The sequence below is a fragment of the Anas acuta genome, chromosome W, assembly GCF_963932015.1.
Source record: "Anas acuta chromosome W, bAnaAcu1.1, whole genome shotgun sequence".
NCBI lineage: Eukaryota > Metazoa > Chordata > Aves > Anseriformes > Anatidae > Anas > Anas acuta.
In genome coordinates, this window is record NC_089016.1 from 2900409 (window position 1) to 2920462 (window position 20054).

Genomic DNA, 20054 nt, shown 5'->3' on the forward strand with positions numbered 1-20054 from the left:
CCTGCTGATCCTCAGAATCCAGCCCAGCACCCATGGGCTTCCCTCTCTCCCAACCCCCAGCAGCGGTCACTGCTCAAATAAACTGTTTCTTGGATCCCCTGGGTTGCCCGGCTCCAGACCCAGCACTGCAACACCTGCAGCACGTGGACCCACGGAAATGGGCCCAGGCACTGGGGGCTGCTGTAGCCTGCTCTGCCCCAGGCCAGGTTCTGGTCTCAGGCCAGTTAGAAGAAATCCTTGGAGCTGCCAAAAAGCCCCTTTTTCCCAGGGGCTGCTGGGGCTCTTGGGGAGCTGCTGTTACATGGGGCACATCTGGGGAGCAGGTAAAGGGGGGGATGTCCTGAGGGAGGGATAGTGTGGTGCCAGGCATGCACGTCCCCAGCCACCAGCCAGACAGAGGGCAGGAGAGCAGGCAGAGAGCTCCCGGTATGAGGGCAGGCACCGAGGAGGGCCAGGAGGTGCTGGCACAGCCCCTGGGGCACAGGGCAGGCAGCAGAGGCTGAGCAGTGGGTCAGCATGGCCTGGAGGGGCCGTGTCCCTGGGGGCTGGCTCTCATAGGGTGACCCCGGGACAGAAACAAGGTGCCACTTGCCACCCTGCTTCTCTGACCAAGCCCAGTTCTCCTGCCCTCTGAGAAGCCCCTCTGCTTTGGCTGAGGTTCTCTTGTCTGCTGGGGGTACGACCAAAAGTCCTGGGCCATTGCACGCCCTTCCCTGAGGCTGCTGGTGGCTGGGGGAGCTGCTCTAGATTCCTCTGGCATAGGGACCAGCCTGCCAGACAGGGCCTGGGCGAATAGAAGAGAAAGATGGGAACCAGGCAACACAATGAGGAAGGGTGAGGGCTTGCCTCTCCCAGCCCCAGGCACCTCCCCAGGGTTGACTGCTCCAGCTCAAGGACAGGTCTGGGTTTGGGTATCTGGGCTGGGCTCCACTGGGCTTTGCCTTGGGATGTGGGATAACAACAGTGACAGACCAAGCTTATCAGTGCCCTGACCTAAGAGGTGTTACCCTTTTCCCCTTTCCCATCCCCAAAACATGGGGAATGGGCTGAGCGATTACCTGAACATATCACTCCAGCATCCGAATCGTGAGAACAGTAGGATTCACCGCGTCCTATGTGACTGCAGTCAGACAGGGCAGACTCGGTGCCACGACAATCAACACCAACCATCCAAATGGGCCCAGATCCTGGCCCAAAGTGTCCATACTGAGGAGCTCCAAGAGCACCCCCACAGCCCAGGTGCTTGCAAACCACTGCAGCATCTTTCTCGTCCCACCAAACACCACACACGGTCCCCCACTGGCCCTGTTGTTTCACCTCCACTCTTCCAGCACAGCGACTGCCGCCATCCGCCAGCCTCACCTCCGCAGCCCCTTCAAACATCAACAGGGGAACGGTCAGGAGAGCTTTGATCCCCACAGTGAGCATCTCAGATTGTCCTTGGATCAGGCACAGTCACAGGCCCCAGGGTGGGAGCCCTGCTCCCATGGGCTGTCCCTGGGGCAGTGGGATGTCCCCATGCGCTGCGCTGGGCTGGGAGTGCCCAGCTCCAGTCCTCCTCAGCCATCTGCTGCCCCACAGCCCCCAGCACCTTCTCCCACCCCAGTGGCTCCCTGCCCCTGCCCATGCCCACTTGCATACCTCCCCCAGCCCTGCACAAGGCTCCTGTTCCTCCCCAGTCCAGCACCCCTTGAACAACCCCATGTTCCTTGACCAATACTTTCCCCTGTCCCACCTGCCCCAGGCTCCTCCAAAATGCACCAAAACACCTAGGGCTCCCTGTCTGTACAGGGGGCACCGAGTCAGTCTCAAGGTTCTCCCCCAGCCTGAGTCCTCTCCTCATTCCTGCTGTCAGCCCAGCCTCTAACCTTGGCCAGGCCTCCCAGGAAGGATACCTCTCTGCCACCTTTGGTGCAGAAGCCCCAGTCACCTTTTGTCTGGGGGTACAACCTCCCCTCCTAGGATCAGGGTCTACCCAGAACCCAGGGCCAGGGAGCAGCACGCAACATCTCCAGGACACCCCAGGCATTGGCTGTCAGCACCTGGGCCTCCTCCAGCTCCAGAGGTTTGGTGCTGGGGAACAAGGGGTCCCAAAAGGGTACCTGAGGACAAGGTGTCTAGAAATGCAACTGGACATGGGCTGCCAAAAACATGGGAGCTGTGGAAATGGATTACACTCTCCCATCCAGACAGGAACAGGCTGAGGGCCTCAGAATATTCTACCCCTCATTTCAGTGGTACCTGCAAAGCAACCTCACTCCCAGAGAGATCCCAATGGCCCCACTGCTGCCCACTGTCCCAAGGCTGTGGAACAGAGAAGCTGGCACTTACCTCTGCATGGCTGCACCCAGAGGAACAGACACAGCACCCAAGGGGTCAGGAGTCCCTTTGTCCCCATCCTGAGGCTCCTGCCCTGACAGCACGGCCCTGCTGCTGGAGCTCCTGGGGACCCAAAGTGAAATGGAGATGATGGGAGGGCAATATATCTGTGCAGATGCTGTCCCAGCTGCAGGAGGAGCCAATCGAAGCAGCAGGCACCTTTTTAGACGTTATCGGCACTTATCTCCCCTCCGACGCAGCCCAGCTCTCCAATGAACTTCTCCAGCGCTCTTCATGACCATATATGAGGGACGGCTCCGCTGCGGGTCTCACGTCACTGCGGTGGGAGATCATCGTGGGGTAGGGCTGGGTGTGGGGGCAGATGGCTCTGACACCCCTTGCAGCCTGCTGTGGGAGCACGGAACATCTCCTAAGCTGTAGCATCCAAGAGCCCAAGGTGCGATTGTCCGGCCATCCTTGTGCCATGGGATCCAGAGGACCTGTCCTGCAGCAGGGCTGTGTCAGGCTGGGAAGGGACCAGCCCCTGCCCCTGCTACAGCCCCTGCTGTGCTGGCAGCAACAGCTGGGAAAGGCCCTTGGGCAGGGCCAGAGCCCCATAATGGGGGTGCTGGCTGTCCCGTCCCTCCCCAGGGAGCCTCCTGTGGGGTCCCGGCAGCAGCCAGAGCTGGTCCAGGGCCTGCCCTGGCAGCAGAGCTGCAGCCCAGAGCCTCAGGAGTCTCCGTGGCTCTCAGCGTGTCACCCAGGGGCCGTTATTCCCTGCGGCGGGTCGGGAGCTGGAGCCTGCCTGCCACTGCAGGTGCACCAACCGCAGCCCACGTGACATGGCGCCCGGGCAGGAAGACGGTGGTTTCCTCCTGGCCCCGTGCCCAGGCATGGCCCTGCGGTGCCTCCCAGCTTCCTCACAGTTCCAAGCCTGGCAGAGTCCAAGAAGTGTTGGACAATGCTCTTAGACATATAGTTTATTATATATATATATATATATATAAATACACACATATATATATACATTTTATATTTTTAATAGAACACACTTTTTTATGAATATATACAATATATATATTACTTATACATTATTATATTATATTTTTATATATTTTATTAGATTAAATATTATTATTATTTATTGAATGTCTTATTATATAGTTCATATTATGTAATATAAAATTACCGATATTATATTATAGATTATATTATATTTTTATTTGATATGTATTTATATTACATAAAGTATTCCAGTATATTATACAGTAGTATGTTATATTATACAGTATAATATATTATATTAATTATATTATATATTTTATTTTATTTTATTTTATTTTATTTTATTTTATTTTATTTTATTTTATTTTATTTTATTTTATTTTATTATTTTTTTTAATTTTTCATTACATTAATTTTACATGTATTATACATATGTAAAAGGTTTATTTTTTATAAATATATACATTATATATTTTAATATTTTTAATATATATTTACAGTTTTTATAGTTTTTTAGATACATATATAATTTATTTTATTTTCTGGTGGCTGGAGTTGGACTCACTGATCCTTGATTCTGTCCAACTCGGGCTATTTCACGATTCTGCCCAACACAGCTCCAGGTGATGCCACAGCATCTTCACCTGCCAAGGGCCTGCTCCTGGCCCATATTCAGACAGCAATGACCTCACAAACACTTACACAAGTTCTTGGCCTGTTCCAGCCCTGCCACCTCCTCAGGCACCAGTGACCTCACAGGTACCTTTACAATCCGTGGGCCTTGCCCTGACCTATCAGCTAATTGATCACCAGTGACCTCCCCAGAGACCCACACAAGCCATGTGCTTATTCCTGGCCTCCTGGCTTCTCAGGCACCAGGGTCCTCCCAGCATCTAGCACAGGCCATGTTTGCTCTCAGCCAGTTAGTTACACAGGCACCACTGGCATCCAAATGACATCCACAGGCCAGGGGACTGCTCCTGGCCTATTAACTCCTCAGCTGACCATGACCTCATAAGCACATGTAGCCTAAAGGAAGGTGTCCCTGCCTGTAGCAGCGGGTGTGGACTAGATGGTCACTAGGGTTCTTACAACCCAAACCATTCTATGACTCTGTGATTCTCTGATGTCCGTGCAGCTGATGCATACTCACCATGGAAGTAGTCAGGCTCCAGTGACCTCCCAAGAACTTATCTGGCCATGCACCTGCTCCTGCCCTGTCGGCTACTCAGCCAAGAGTGGCATCACAAGTACGTTCCTCAGGCATGGGCCTCCTTCCTGCCTGTCATCTTCTCAAGCACCAGTGACCTCACAAACTCTTACGAGAGCTGTGGGCCTGCTGCTGGTCTGTCAGCTCCACAGGCACCACTGACCTGAGCACCACATAGACACTTGTCTGGTTTCTACTCCCCTATGAAGTAGTGTGATGCACCAGTAGGCAGGTGCCTGGGGTTTCTGGTGGATTTCAGGAGAAATCAAGCATGGGGTGCCATATCTGACATGACATCATAAGCTCCCAAAGACCCACACTAGCCATGTGCTTATTCCTGGCCCGCAAGCTTCTCAGGCACCAGGGTCCTCATAGCGTCTAGCACAGGCCATCCTTGCTCTTGGCCTGTCAGCTATGCAGGCACCACTGTTACCACAGAACATTCACCTGCCATGGGCCTGCTCATGGCCTATCAGATCTTCAGCTGACAGTGACCTCGTAAGCACATATGAGCTATTGGAACATGTCCCTGCCTATGATGGGGTTGTGTGTGGGGCTGTGGTGGAACTACATGATTGCTAAGGTCCCTTCCAACATTCTATAATTCTGTGCCACGTACAAAGGGAACAGACACTTCCCTGGTCCTGTTGGCCACCCTGGTTCTGATGCAAGCCAGGACGCCATTGGCCTTCTTGGCCGCCTGGTTACACCACTGGCTCATGTTCAGCTGGCTGTAAACCAGCACTCCCAGGTGCTTTTCTGCTGGACAGCTTTCCAGTCGTTCTTCCCCAAGCCTATGCTGCTGCATGGGGTTGTTATGACTCAAGGGGAGGACCCAACACTAACCATTGTTGAATGTCATGTGATTGGACTCAGTCCATCAATCTAGCCTTTCCAGATCCCTCTGCAAAGCTTTCCTATTCTCCAGAAGATCAACTGTGCCAGCTAACTTGTTATCATCTGCAAATGTACTGAGGGTGCGCTTGTTCTTCTCATTCAGATCATCCATCAAAATAGTAAACAAACTGGATCCAGTACAGAGGCATGGGGAATGCCACTGATACTATCCCCCAACTGGATTGATCTCTCTTCATGCAGAATCTTTGAGCATGGCCTTGAGACAGTTCTTCAAGCAGCAAACTGTACACTTGTCCAAGCCATCAGTGGCCAGATGGATTGTCATTCTGCAGGATTGCTGCTGCTGAGTCCACATTGCAAAGATGTAACTCCTTCTGTTATATTTTTTTGTTGTTGTTTGTTTGTTTGTTTTGTCTTGTTTTGTTTTGTTTTTTTCTAATGCCCTGTGCTCAGTCTTTTCAAACCAACTAAGCATGAATCTGGTACTTGTGATGAGCTGGTGCTCATCTCATGTTCCATATACTTGCTAGCATGTATCATTGTCTTTGAGTTTGCACAACAGTGGCATTCTTGCACTCCCTTTTATCTCTGTGTGCTTGAGTCTTCAGCACCAGGAAGACTGGGAGGAATGGCTGCAGGGAAAGCATGAGGTTGGATCTGTAATGGTGGGACCTAGGTCAGCATTCACAGTGCAGTGACTCAAGCTGTGACACAGCCAGGAGTTCCACGCTTTGAGGGAATCCTAAAGGTAGCTCCTTCCTGAAGGGCTATGCCATCCTGAGTCCTGTTCTTGCAAGTGCAGTATCTGTCAAAGAGTTGACCTAAGTTTGTCTTCAGAAGAAAGGTCCCATCCCCAGAGGCTGCCTAGAACTCTCCACAGTTCCGATGTGGAGTCTTCTCCTGAGGGGCCTCTCCAAGGGCTGCATCTTCCTTCAGGCCACATCCACCTGCTCCCACATGGGGTTTTCCATCAGCTGCAGCTTGGAGATCTGCTCCAACATGGTGCACCACAGGGGAGCTTCTTCTCCAGCACCTGGAGCACCACCTCACCCTCTTTCTTTACTGACCTTGGTGTCTGCGGGGTTGTTTCTCTCACATTTTCTCACTCTTCTCTCCCAGCTATTCCTTCATGTCATTTTTTCCCCTTCCTTGAAAATGCTCTCACAGAAGTGCAACCAGCATCACTCATTGGCTGAGCATTGGCCAGCAGCATGTCTATTTTGGATCCATCTGGAACTGGCACTTCCCTAACAAGGGGCAACTTACGGACACCTTACAGAGACCACCCTTGCAACCCCTCCGCTATAAAAGCCTTTCCATGTAGGCCCAGCACAACCTCCCACCTGCAAAGTAAAAACAGAGCCCACACAAGCAGCAGCAGACCCATGAGCTGACAATGGCAAGGCACTGCTTCTGCTGCTTTGGGGCTGCTAGCAGATGAAAACCCTGACAGAACTGCTCAGAGCTTTTTATTTTTTTTGTCTCTGTCTTCCATGGATGAGATAAAACAAGGAGGGTTTTGGCAGGGGGTGAGCTATTCCACACTTGTGCTTAGGTGGGAGGTTAGAAACCGGCCCAGGTATTTTCACCAAACCCAAAACACACACACATCCCAGAGCAACAGGGACGACACTATCATGGCCCAGCTCTGCACACCCATGCATTTCCTGACAGGACACATTGGGTGACACACACGCTGGTGATTCTAGGACCAAGGGGACTCCTCAGAGGTATTCCAGCTTGGCTCAGGGCATGTGCTTACCCTACTCTGAGCTGGAAAGATCCCCAAAGTGCTCAATGCAGTATTTCCAGCCTGTGGAGTTCAAGTAATAGTCAAACAAGCTTTGAGAATGTGCCCCAACACACACCTGCACAGTCATGGGCCTCCTGCTGCCTCCTGAGACCCTGAGACACAGCTGACCTCAGCAGAACATCCCCACCCATCTCCTCTTTGAGTCCTGTGACCTGACCACATCCATGTCACCTCACCTGCCTCCTCCAAGACCAAGGGATTGCTGTAGGACCTTTCATGCCCTGCTCAGCTTCATGAGGCCAAACTGCTTCAGTTAGGTGACTAGACCACGGGAATGCAGGATTTGGGGCTTAGGTGTTCAGGTTAGGGTTTAGGGATTAGATTTTGCCTTCCAGGGTTAGTGGTTGGGCAGAGTATTAGAGGGAGGCCTGTGTTTACTGCGTTGGCTTCTAGTCTGTGTCTAGTGTGAAGACGATGTTATTTGTTGGGCTTTTCTTCAGGGCTCTGTTGAGGAATCATGTTAAGGCTGGAATTCAATGCTAGGGATTAAAGGCTGAGGAATAGGGTAAGAATTGAGCTAAGAGTGTACGGTAAGGCCTTATGGGATTTGGGACTTGGCTAACCCACGCCAGGTGAGATTTGGGGTTAGGAGTAAGAGTAGTGGATTCCTTGCAGAGAGAGGGATAGCATTTAGATGTAGCGGTAAGGCTTACAGTTACTGCTTAGAAATATTGCCAGGGCTTGACATGGATGTTTTCCTAGTAAGTGTTGCAGCAGCACAGCCTTGCCTGAACCCCTCTCACCTCTTCCAGATCTTTCTTTTCTGTTAGCCAAGTCCCTCTTCTCTCTCCCAAATTTCCCACCTTTATTCACCCAGCTTTCCCCTGGCCTCCCCAAATGTGTCACCCTGTTGGGGGTAGCTTCCTGAAAGCCTTTGTGACCTCAGAGGCTCTGCCTCCCTGCTGTTGGCCAGCCAGGGGCTGGGACAGAAGTAACCTCACAGCCAGCATCCACAGGGCTACAAGGAGCTGTTGTGCTCAGGAAGCCTCTTTCCAGCCCACCCAAGAGCACCAGGTGCATGCCCTTCACAGTCCCTCGGGTACTTTGTCTTCCAACCAGCTCATGCTTCAGAAGGTCTTCTGCATGTCCAGACTCACATTTCCTCATGCAGCCTTTAGCAACTCCATGGCATCCTAAAGGAAATGCCCACCCATGTGTGGAAAAGTGATTCAAGAACTTTATATATACTTTGGGAAAACATATATTTTAGGCAAATTCTGCAGAGAAGGAGTTGATGCGACAGTTATGATGACTAGGATTGCTTTATTCAGATGGTATTCTAGGGGACCGTACCTCCAATGGGAAGTGAACTTTAGACTCTCTCTGTCCCACTGGAATTCATGGCTAGCTCCCTTAGGGAAAAGCTTATGGCACTTGGGCTCATTCAGGTTCATCTCACCACACCCACACCGGATGCAGTCTCATATGGACAAGGGAAACATGGACTCCTGATGTAGTCATTTAGTGTCCATATCCAAAGGAAGAAACCATCTGTGTGAGCGGGGGCGAGAGCCCAGCGCTGGGAACAGTGGTTGCAAGGGGCTGCTCTTGGACCATTGGCCTGAGGCAGCATCTGCCAGGGTGTCCAGAGAACAAGGTCCAAACCCAGCCCCTGCTCTGCTGGTCCTCCCTGACTCTCCCAGGAAGACAGCCTTTCTTGCTGTGGATACAGACTGGTGAAGTCAACAGACTTCACCAACAGACAGGAATGGAATCATCCCTCCCTGCCTAAAATATGATCCTGGGACTCCTATCTTATCTGCCTGAGTCCACAGAGAAACAAGCAAAGCCAGGAACCTCTTTCAAGTCCGTTCCTTTGAAATATCCATGACAGCATCTTTGTGAGAAAAGCTGGGCTTTCAGGCACTGCCCTGAGCAGATCCCCTTTTATACTGGAGATGCTGGTATGGAGCCAGCTGTGTTAGAGAAGAGCCCCTGGCCAGTCCCTGCCAGTGGACACAGGACTGCCCCACAGCAGCACAGTGAGCAAGCGACAAGAGCAATCAGTCCTTACAGCAACACAAGAGCTCCATAGGAGAGTGTGGGAGGTGAAATGGAGAGCTGATTTGGACAGACCAAGCCCTGGGGCTCCCTGGCAGTGCTGCTGTGCCAGGACTCTTTTCCCCTCAACCTCTGCACACAGCCAAGTGCCACCACTTTTCTCTGAGGAAGCATCTCAGGCAAGCACGACATTGCAGGAACCATCTTTTTATTTAAATAGACATTAAATATTTAATTGCCCATTAAATACACCTCTTTTATACTAAGTCTCAGAGTCACATGAGACATTCAGAAGTGAACTGGAAGGGGAAGTAAAAGGATTTTTTTATTTTGTTAAAATATATCACTACATAAATAAAGCAAAACAAAACAAAACAAAACAAAACAAAAACAAACAAAACAAAACAAAACAAAAAAAAAAAGATCTTCCTGGGCCTTTAATGTGTTACATTATGAGTGATATGCAATGGACATGCAGTTATTTGCTTCTCAAAAACCTCCAGTCATCACTTTCCACACTGCATCCTTCAGCTCCTGGTTCCTCATGCTGTAGATGAGGGGGTTCACTGCTGGAGGCACCACCGAGTACAGAACTGCCAGCAAAAGATTCAGGGAGGAGGAGGACACGGAGGGGGGTTTCAGGTAGGCAAATGTGGCAGTGCTTATGAACAGAGAGACCACAGCCAGGTGAGGGAGGCATGTGGAAAAGGCTTTGTGCCGTCCTTGATGGGAGGGGATCCTCAGCACAACTCTGAAGATCTGCACATAGGACAGCACAAGGAAACCAAAACAACCAAATAATAAACAGACACTAATCACAAGAAGCCCAACTTCTCTGAGGTAGGCAACTGAGCAGGAGAGCTTGAGGATCTGGGGAATTTCACAGAAGAACTGGTCCAGGGCATTGCCTTGGCAGAGGGGAAGGGAAAATGTATTGGCAGTGTGCAGCACAGCATAGAGAAAAGTACAGCCCCAGGCAGCTGCTGCCATGTTGACACAAGTTCTGCTGGTCATTATTGTCCCATAGCGCAGGGGTTTGCAGATGGCGATGTAGCGGTCATAGGCCATGATCGTGAGTAGGTAAAATTCTGCTGTGACAAAGACAACAAAGAAAAAGACCTGGGTAGCACAGCCTGCATAGGAAATGGTCGTGGTATTCCATAGGGAGTTGGCCATGGCTTTGGGAACAGTGGTGGTAATAGTGCCCAGGTCAAGGAGGGAGAGGTTGAGGAGGAAGATGTACATGGGGGTGTGGAGGCGGTGGTCGCAGGCTATGGCAGTGAGGATGAGGCCGTTGCCCAGGAGGGCAGCAAGGTAGATGCCCAGGAAAAGCCCGAAGTGCAGGAGCTGCATCTCGCGTGTGTCTGCGAATGGCAGGAGGAGGAACTCAGTGGGGAAGCTGCTGTTGGACATTTGCTGCCTCCGGTCATGGATTCCTTTCCATGGAGGAGAAATAGAGTCACAGTAGCGAGACTTGTCTGAGCAAAACTGCTACTGTGTTTCAGAGATTCCTCCTCAACAAGATATACTGTGTCTTCCTTATGAGCTCTGTTTTATTCTCTCTGAGGTGACTCAATGTCCAGGAAGATCTTCTGTGGGCTCAGTAGAAGTCACTATTGCCCTACTAGATCCGGTGAAGAGCACTGGGATGAATCTGTGGTATCCAGTGGCCAGAGGCACCCCTATTTTCAGGTTCCATGCAGGACATCCAGCAATCCCATGAGGAACACTAAAGGTGGTGTTGGTGTTCTCTGTAAGGAGAGGGGTGTGAAGAGAAATTCACAGAATCACAGAATTTCTAGGTTGGAAGAGACCTCAAGATCATCGAGTCCAACCTCTAACCTAACACTAACAGTCCCCACTAAACCATATCCCTAAGCTCTACATCTAAACGTCTTTTAAAGACTTCCAGGGATGGCGACTCCACCACCTCCCTGGGCAGCCTGTTCCAGTGAATTCTGAAAGAGCCCCAGAAAATTCTGGGGCTCTTCATCGACCTACAGTTCTCTTTCAGTGTCATGCTCTGAAAGCCTCAGTGAAGGACACAGCCTGACAACTCCGTTATCATGCCCCATGACTCTCCTTCAGGGCAGGTAAAAGAAATGAGAAACACCAGAGATTTCCTTCCCTTCCGTTAGTGCATGTTCTGGTCTTTCTTATTGTTCTCGCCTAAGGTTGCCCCTGGGGTGCTGTGGATCTGTGAGCAGTCTGAACAAGGCAGCAGCCTCTGGACACCAGCAGGACCCTGCCCTGCTCCTACCAGCCACAGCTTCAGCCCACAGCTCCCTGGGCAGCTCCTCTGCAGGCTGAGTGCTGAGCCTGGCAGGCAGCAGAGGCCCTGGCCCAGCACACTGCCCTGGGGCACAGCATGGACCCTGCTCGGCACCACAGCCCTGGGTACCCTGCCTGCAACCTGGCTTCACAGCCTGCCACCAGCCCTGTGAGAAGGAAACCTCATGTCCTGCCCCTCTGACAGCTTAGGCAGGAAATCATTGATCCAGGAAACAGCCCCATCCTCTGCACTGGAGAAGCCAGTATATAAGCCAGGAAACCTATATTACTGTAGTTTAGAGCCACAGATCCCTCAGGACTACCAGCCATGGAACTGACAACTGTAGAAGAGACCCCTAGGATACTTGCATCTGCATTGCCCTGCAGACAGAGACTTACCCTGTTCAGGGCTGTGAAGATTTCTCCCACAGTGAGCTCTCAGCATCCCCCCTCCACACTGCCTTTAACATCCCCCTCCCTTCTCTCACTGCCCTTGTCTCCTGCAGGCAGTGCCCCCAGCCCTGCTGCTGTGCTGTGCAGAGGAGCTGCTCCTGGGCAGAGCTGTCTTTCTGCAGTGCTACCCGCTTGCCAGGAGCTCCCCTTGGGCCCAGGAGCCCGGCCCAGCTCATCAGCACAGGGAGCTCTTGACAAGTACCCGGGCCTCCAGGGGAATCAACTTTGAAACAGAGAAGTAATCACTCATATTCCCTCCTGCTGCTTCGGAAGGAAACTTTTCCAGCACTGTTATTCTTCATACAGAAAAACTATGAGGTCCAAGAATCACTTTTCCATGTCCTCGTTTTAGGCAGAACACCCAGGCAAGGACAGGGAGGGACCTGCCTTCCCCCTGCTGAGGGAAGTGTTTCAGCTGAGTAAAACAAGGCATCTACTTCTTTATTTGCTGTCCAGAGGCTACAAGGGGGCTCAGCTTCCTCTCCCATTCCACACACAACCCACACGAGTTGGGATTCCTCTTGACCTGGTTCAGGTGGGCACAAACTAGGCAGCTGCATGTCAGCTGCCTGTCTGAGCTCCCAGCATATTGAATGGCGACAGAGAGCAGAAGGGAGCTGTTCAGATGCAGACACCGGGTGACATTGGAGGTGCCAGGGTGACATTTGAGTGATGTTTCAAGTGCCAAATTCCTCTGGGCCATAAGCAGAGATTTTATTGATGCATGTCCATTATAATACAGCTCTAGCCATTGTTCAATAGCAAAGAAACAAAAGGCAAGCTATGACTTGGTTGCCATCACTGAAACATGGTGGGACCACTCCCATGACTGGAGTACTGCAATGTCTGACTGTAGGGTCTTCAGAAGGGACAGGCAGCACAGGAGTGGTGGCGTGGCTCTCTATATTAGAACGTGTTTTGATGTTGTGAAACTCGAGGCTGAGAATGATAATGTTGAGTCCCTGTGGAATAGGGTCAGCAGGAAGGCCAACGAGGCAGGCATCCTGGTGCGGATGTTTCATAGACTGTCAAACCATGACGGATGAGGAATTCTACAGGCAGCTGGCAAAAGTGGCAAAATCATCAGCACTTGTTCTCATGGGGGACTTCAACTTCACAGATATATCCTGGAAATGCAATACAGCTCAGAGGAAGAAGTCCAGGAAGTTTCTGGAGAGTGTGGAACACAGCTTCCTGACGCAGTTGGTTAGTGAGCCTACCAGGGGAGGTGCCCCGTTAGACCTTCTCTTCACAAACAGAGAGGGATTGGTGGGAGATGTGGTAGCTGAGAGCTGTCTTGGGCAGAGTGACCACGAAACATTACAGTTCTCCATTCTTGGTGAAGTCAGGAGAGGGATCAGTAAAACCACGGTCTTGGACTTCCAGAGGGCAGACCTTGAGCTCTTCAGGACACTGGTTGGCAGAGTCCCTTGGGAGACAGTTCTGAAAGGCAGAGGAGTCCAGGAAAGCTGGGCACTCTTGAAGAAGGAATTCTTAAAGGCTCAGGAGCAGTCTATCTCCACATGCCCAAAGATGAGCTGGAGTGGAAGAAGACTGGCTTGGCTGAACAGAGAGTTGAGGCTTGAACTTAGGAAGAAAAAGAGGGTTAAGGACATTTAAAAGGAGGGCAGGCCTTTCAGGAGGGCTTTCAGGATGTCATAAGGCTGTGCAGAGACAAAATTAGAAAGGCCAAAGCTCATCTGGAGCTCACTCTCGCTACTGCTGTTAAAGATAACAGAAAATGTTTTTATATAAATACAGAAACACAAAAAGGAGGACTAAGGAGAATCTCCATCTTTTACTGGATGTGGGGGGAAACTTAGTGACAAGAGATGTGGAAAAGGCTGAGTTGCTTAATGCCTTCTTTGCCTGAGACTTTAGCAGCAAGTCCAGTTTTTCTCTAGATACCCAGTACCCAGAACTGGTGGAAGGAGATGTGGAGCAGAAGGCGGCAATCATAATCCATGTGGAAATGATTGGTGACCTGCTACAGCACTTAGATGTACACAAGTCGATGGGGCTGGATGGGATCCACCTGATGGTACTGAGAGAACTGGTGGAAGAGCTGACCAAGACATTTTCCATCATTTATCAGCAGTCCTGGCTATCAGAGGAGGTTCCAGTTGACTGGTGGCTAGCAAACATGACACCCATCTAAAAGTGGGCCGGAGGGTGGACCTGGGAATCTATAGGCCCGTCAGTCTGACCTTGGAGCTGGAGAAGCTCATGGAGCAGATTATCTTGAGTGTCATCACATGGCATTTGCAGGGTAACGAGTCAATCAGGCCCAGTCAGCATGGGTTTATGGAAGGCAGATCCTGCTTGACGAACCTGATTTCCTTCTGTGACAAAGTGACGTGCTTATTGGATGAGGGAAAGGCTGTGGATGTGGTCTACCTTGACTTCAGTGAGTCTTTTGACACTATTTCCCACAGCATTCTCCTGAAGAAACTGGCTGCTCTTGGCTTGCACTGGTGTATGCTTCACTGTGTTAGAAACTGGCTCGATAGCTGGGCCCAAAAAATCATGGTGAATGGAGGACTCCACTAGTTTCCAACAGTCAGAAACTTGTCACTAGTGGAGTCCTGCAGGGCTCTGTACTAGGGCCAGTTCTCTTCAATATTGTTATCAATGATCTCAATGAGGGGATTGAGTGCACCCTCAGTAAGTTTGCAGATGACACCAAGTTAGGTGCGTTTGTTGATCTGCTCAAGGGTAGGAAGGCTCTGCAGGAGGGTCTGGATAGGTTGGACTGATAGGCTGAGGTCAACTGGATGAAGTTCAACAAGGCCAAGTGCCGGGTCCTGCACCTGGAGCACAACAACCCCAAGCAGAGCTACAGGCTAGGAGATGAGTGGTTGAAAAGCAGCCTGGCAGAGAAGGACCTGGGAGTGATGGTTGATAGTCGGCTGAATATGAGCCAGCAGTGTGCTCAGGTGGCCAAGAAGGCCAACAGCATCCTGGCTTGTATAAGAAGCGGTGTGGCCAGCAGGACTAAGGAAGTGATTGTCCCCAGTCGGCTCTGGTGAGGCTGAACACTCGAGTACTGTGTTCAGTTTTGAGCCCCTCCCTACAAGAAGGACATGGAGGTACTCGAGCATGTCCAGAGAAGGGCAACCAAGCTGGTGAGGGGTCTGGAGAACAAGTCCTACGAGGAGCGGCTGAGGGAGCTGGGATTGTTTAGCCTGGAGCAGAGGAGGCTCAGGGGCGACCTTATTGCTCTTTACAGATACCTTAAAGGAGGCTGTAGCGAGGTGGGGGTTGGTCTATTCTCCCGCATGCCTGGTTACAAGTCAAAGGGGAATGGGCTTAAGTTGTGCCAGGGGAGTTTTAGGTTGGATGTTAGGAAGAACTTCTTTACTGAAAGGGTTGTTAGACATTGGAACAGGCTGCCCAGGGAAGTGGTGGAGTCACCATCCCTGGAAGTCTTTAAAAGACGTTTAGATGTCGAGCTTAGGGATATGGTTTAGTGGGGACTGTTAGCGTTAGGTCAGAGGTTGGACTCGATGATCTTGAGCTCTCTTCCAACCTAGAAATTCTAGAAAATTCTAGAACTTCTGTGTGATAGATTGGTCACTTGTACCGGATACGCTTTGAAGGTCCCTTCAGACTGAACTATTCTGTTCCATTTGGTTCAATTCATTTTGATCCTTTTAAATTCTATTCTATAAACCTATACAGCCCCTAGCCTATGTCATGGTAGGGCAGTTGTCCACCTCAGAAGCAGAAATGGGGTTTTGTCCTTGTTGGACATCATGGAGTTTCAATTAGCCTATCCCTCCAACAATGTTATTATTGGAAAAGGGAATACTGTGGGGGATTGTGTTGAATCCAGGTAAATGAGACCCACTTCTCTCCTTTCACACAGAGATGTGGTCATTTCATCCTAGGAAATATTGCAGGTGGTCAGGTATGGTCTACCCTCACTTTCAGTCACCTTCTTATCAATACTCCAAGCAATGAGATCCAAGAGGACATGCTCTGGAAAAGACTCCTCAACCAAAGTAATACTAAGCAAGCTTTAGCTCCCCAGCTCATCTCGTGGACCTTCTTGAAATCTGCATGCAACTTTTGCAGAGGAATGTTTTATGGCAATGAGCTTTTCTGCCTTTCAGGGCTACTGACAATGAGATCTCCACTAACAGCCTCCTGAACAGGCCCAGAAATGCTGCTTTGAGGTCTGGCACCTGAGTCCTCTATCTCCTTCCTTATGTCGCTCAGCTCTGATGTCAAGCCTGTTTCTTCTCCTTTGGGAAGCCTGGTAACAAATTTCCAAAACTCCAACTGTGCAAAGACTTTGTTTGAAGCCAGAGACATGCTGGAGTGGACAGCAGTTGGGAACGTACAGTTGAAATGGGATGCCAACTGAGAGAGCAAACCCTGCTGTCCCTAAGGACAGAGAGAATCAGAGCTGGGATGTCCTGGGCAGGCCTGGCAGGAAACAGATTTGCTGCCAGGTGTGTCTCTGCAGCCCCTGAAGGCCTCTGGCAGAGGTGAAGCTGATCTCCAGGAACAACCAGGTGCTGCTGACAGGCACTCTGTGAAAACTGTTGGCTTGTTCAATGACATCAAGAGGCTGAGTAAAAGTGGAGGGAGGGAGCAAACTCTCTGCAATTGCTGCCTTGGTTTTCTGCCATGCATTTGCTCTGGATGGGGATGGCTTTCCTTCCCAGGACCAGTGCGGGACCTTCCAGCCACAGGTAGTTTTGTGTGAGAGTCTTGACATCTGATGTAGCGCTACAGGCCCAGTATTTGGCCATAACAAAATCAAGAACCTTCCCTGAATTGGCTTAGGCAATGTGGAGATGTCCATGAGGCCACTGCCATTATGGTCAGTAATGGAGATATTGTAAACACAGAAAGTTAGCTCTCCCTGTGCTACATGACTCCATATCGTCAAGTGAAAGCAGTGTAGGTTGCTCAGAGAATACTAACGGACACTAAAAAGATTCAGTGGTGCTAAATGCAGGCATCTGCTCTCATTTCTGTTAGCCCAAGAAAATCTCCCTGCACTTAAAAACGATGCTCCCGGATGCTCCCTGGCTCCCACAATTAATCCATCAGACCATATAGATACTTGCATATGTCTCTGACAACCTCTGGCAAATCGGCTCCCTCCTGGACTCTGTCTCCATTCAATGTGCTGGGAGCTGAGGCAAGCAGATTACATGCAGATGCCTGGTTTGTGCCCAGGCAAGAGGAATCCTGCGGGCTTGTGTAAGGCATGGGAGGGAGCTGAACCCCCTTCTAGCTTCTGGACTGCAAAGAATGAGACGTCTTGGTTGACTAAGCTGAAGCCCTTTCTTCACCAGGGGGAAGAAAAATCTCTCCGGGTCCTTGCATGGATGACCTGCCTGAAACCAGGACATGGAAAGGTGATTCTGTGTCATTCCCCATATTGTTCATCTGACAATGCATAATGACAGTGCTGGAAATGAGTTTCCTTGCCCAGTGCAGGGAAGGAACATCAGGGATTGCTTCACTTTCAAAGTCAGTTCCCCTGGAGGTCCAGGGACACCTCCAGGGAGGCTGAAGGGGTAGAGACAGGGAGGCCTTGGAATGGAGCTGTGCTGCTGAGCTGGGCCAGGCTTGGGGGCCCAAGGGGAGCTCCTGGCAATTGGGCAGCGCTGCAGAGAGACAGCTCTGCCCAGGAGCAGCTCCTCTGCACAGCACAGCAGGGCTGGGGGCACTGCCTGCAGGGGACAAGGGCAGTGAGAGAAGGGAGGGAGATATTAACGGCAGTGTGGAGGCACTGTAAAAAAAAAAAAAAAAAGCAGTGTAAAGGCAGTGCTGAGAGCTCACTGTGGGAGAAATCTTCACAGCTCTAACATGGTAAGTGTCTGTGTTAGGGCAGGTAATGCAATATCCTACAGGGTTCTTCTATAGCTGCCACTTCCCATGCAGGCTTCTCTACCACTGCTGGCTTCTCTAGTACAGAGGACACGGGTATTCCCTGGAATACTGATTACCTGACAAAGTGTCCTGGTTTCAGTTATAACAGAATTAATTTTCTTCCTAGTAGCTGGTGGAATGCTGTGTTTTGGCTTAGGATGAGGAGAGTGCTGATAACACCCCAATGCTTTAATTGTTGCAGAGCAGTGCTTATACTAAGCCAAGGACATCTCGGCCTTTTGCTCTGTCCTGCCAACGAGCAGGCTGGGGGTGCACTAAGAGCTGGGAGGGGACAGACCTAGGACAGGTGACCCAAACTAGCCAAAGGGGTATTCCATACCATCTGACGTCATGCTAAACAATATATAGGGGTGGCTAGCCGGGGGAAGGGGGCCGGACTGCTCGGGGTTAGGCTGGGCATCGGTCAGCGAGTGGTGAGCAATTGCATTGTGCATCACTTGTTTGTACATACTATTATTACTTTCGTATTATCACCATTGTATCATTATTATTGTTATTATTATTTTTGTTATTATTATTTTCCTGTCTTAGTAAACTGTCTTTATCTCAACTCACGGGCTTCACTTTCCATTTCTCTCCCCCGTCCCAGAGAGGGAGGGGGGAGGGTGAGCGAACGGCTGCGTGGTGTTTAGCTGCCGGCCGGGTTAAACCACGACAGTCTTTTTGGCGCCCAACATGGGGCTCGAAAGGTTGAGATAACGGCAGATCTGACCAGAGTGTGTTTAACTAAAATTGGTGTAAGGATTAGACCTGCTTAATAGTCACTTGTCATGATGCTGATTGCTTTAATCTCAACTCTGCTGTGCCTGTTTTCCAAATTGAGTATTATAGTACATTATTTTCCGTATTTGCTCTCTGTCGTGTTGTTTATCCTCTCCGGGCCCTGGTTTCAGATCATTATGGTACTGAGTGTTATAGCAATGGCTTATGAGACGATAAGGTATCTGGTCATGACTCTAACTTGGTATTTATACTCAGTAACATCGTGGACTCTGTACTTTGGAAACAGTATCTTGGGAACTATTAGCAATTGTGCTTATTGTTTTTCTCCATTAGGGAGTCAATCTGTGGAGGGGAAAGGGGAAGATATTTTTTCTTACTTGATTACTCTCCCTTTCTCCTTCACCACCCCTGTATCCTCCTGGATCACTCTGCCTTCCTCCTTCACCACCCTCTTATCCCCTGAGCATGTCACAATAGCTCTCCAAGATATTGAATATCCTTGGGATACTCAGACCACCATAGTCTTGTTGTTCTGCCTCCTGAATGCACTTCAGATTCTGCTTAAAGTTAAACAAATACTTAGGAAGCTCATCCGGAGATCTGCCCGGAGGCAGTATAGTTGTGGGTGGCAGGGAGTATGGGTGGATATGGGCAGGCATCTAGAGCAGTTGGCACCCCCAGTGCTTTGGAAATTCACCCCTGAACAATGGCAAAATCCTCAAAAACTGGCAGAACGCTTGAAAAAAAGGTGTCATGATTCTGGCAGTTCCAAAGTAACACAAATCATTGTAACGTGCTGGGGCCTGGCTCATGCCTATCGAGCTGCCATTGATACTGCTATCAACTTAGTGACAGACCCTGCAGCCACTCCAAGCCCTGTGACAGATCCAACGGCCACTGTGACCCCTACGGTGGACTCTGCAGCTGCTCCAGTCACAGCTCCTGCAGCTGCTCCAGTCCCAGTTCCTGCAGCCGCTCCAGCTCTGGTTCCTGCAGCCGCTCCAGTCCCAGCTTCTGCAGCCGCTCCAGCCCCAGCTCCTGCAGCCGCTCCAGCTTCAGCTCCTGCAGCTGCTCCAGTCCCAGCTCCTGCAGCCGCTCCAGCTCCGATTCCTGCAGCTGCTCCAGTCCCAGCTCCTGCAGCCACTCCAGTCCCAGCTCCTGCAGTCGCTCCAGTCCCAGCTCCTGCAGCCGCTCCAGTCCCAGCTCCTGCCGCTACTCCAGTCCCAGCTCCTGCAACTGCTCCAACTCCAGTTCCTGCAGCCGCTCCAGCTCCTGTGGCTGTGTCAGAGAAACGAGCTGTAGCAGTGCAAGTTGATCCTGCAGAGGGTATTCCAACCCCTGTGGAAAACCCTGTAACAGGGTCAGAGAAACGAGCAGTAGCAGTGCAAGTTGACCCTGCAGAGGGTATTCCAACCTCTGTGGCAGACCCTGTAACAAGGTCAGAGAAACGAGCAGTAGCAGTGCAAGCTGCCCCTGTAGAGAAGGTGA

The 20054-nt window shown here is 50.6% G+C and overlaps 1 protein-coding gene and 1 long non-coding RNA gene across 2 annotated transcripts in view; both read right to left on the reverse strand.

The window, feature by feature from the left end:
- LOC137847150 (uncharacterized) overlaps window positions 1-20054 on the reverse strand; it is a 111897-nt gene that overhangs the window by 43864 nt on the left and 47979 nt on the right. The window lies entirely within an intron of this gene.
- LOC137847120 (olfactory receptor 14I1-like) lies at window positions 9696-10619 on the reverse strand. The gene has a single exon (XM_068665400.1). It carries the CDS (start codon window positions 10617-10619, stop codon window positions 9696-9698), a length of 924 nt encoding a protein of 307 aa, XP_068521501.1.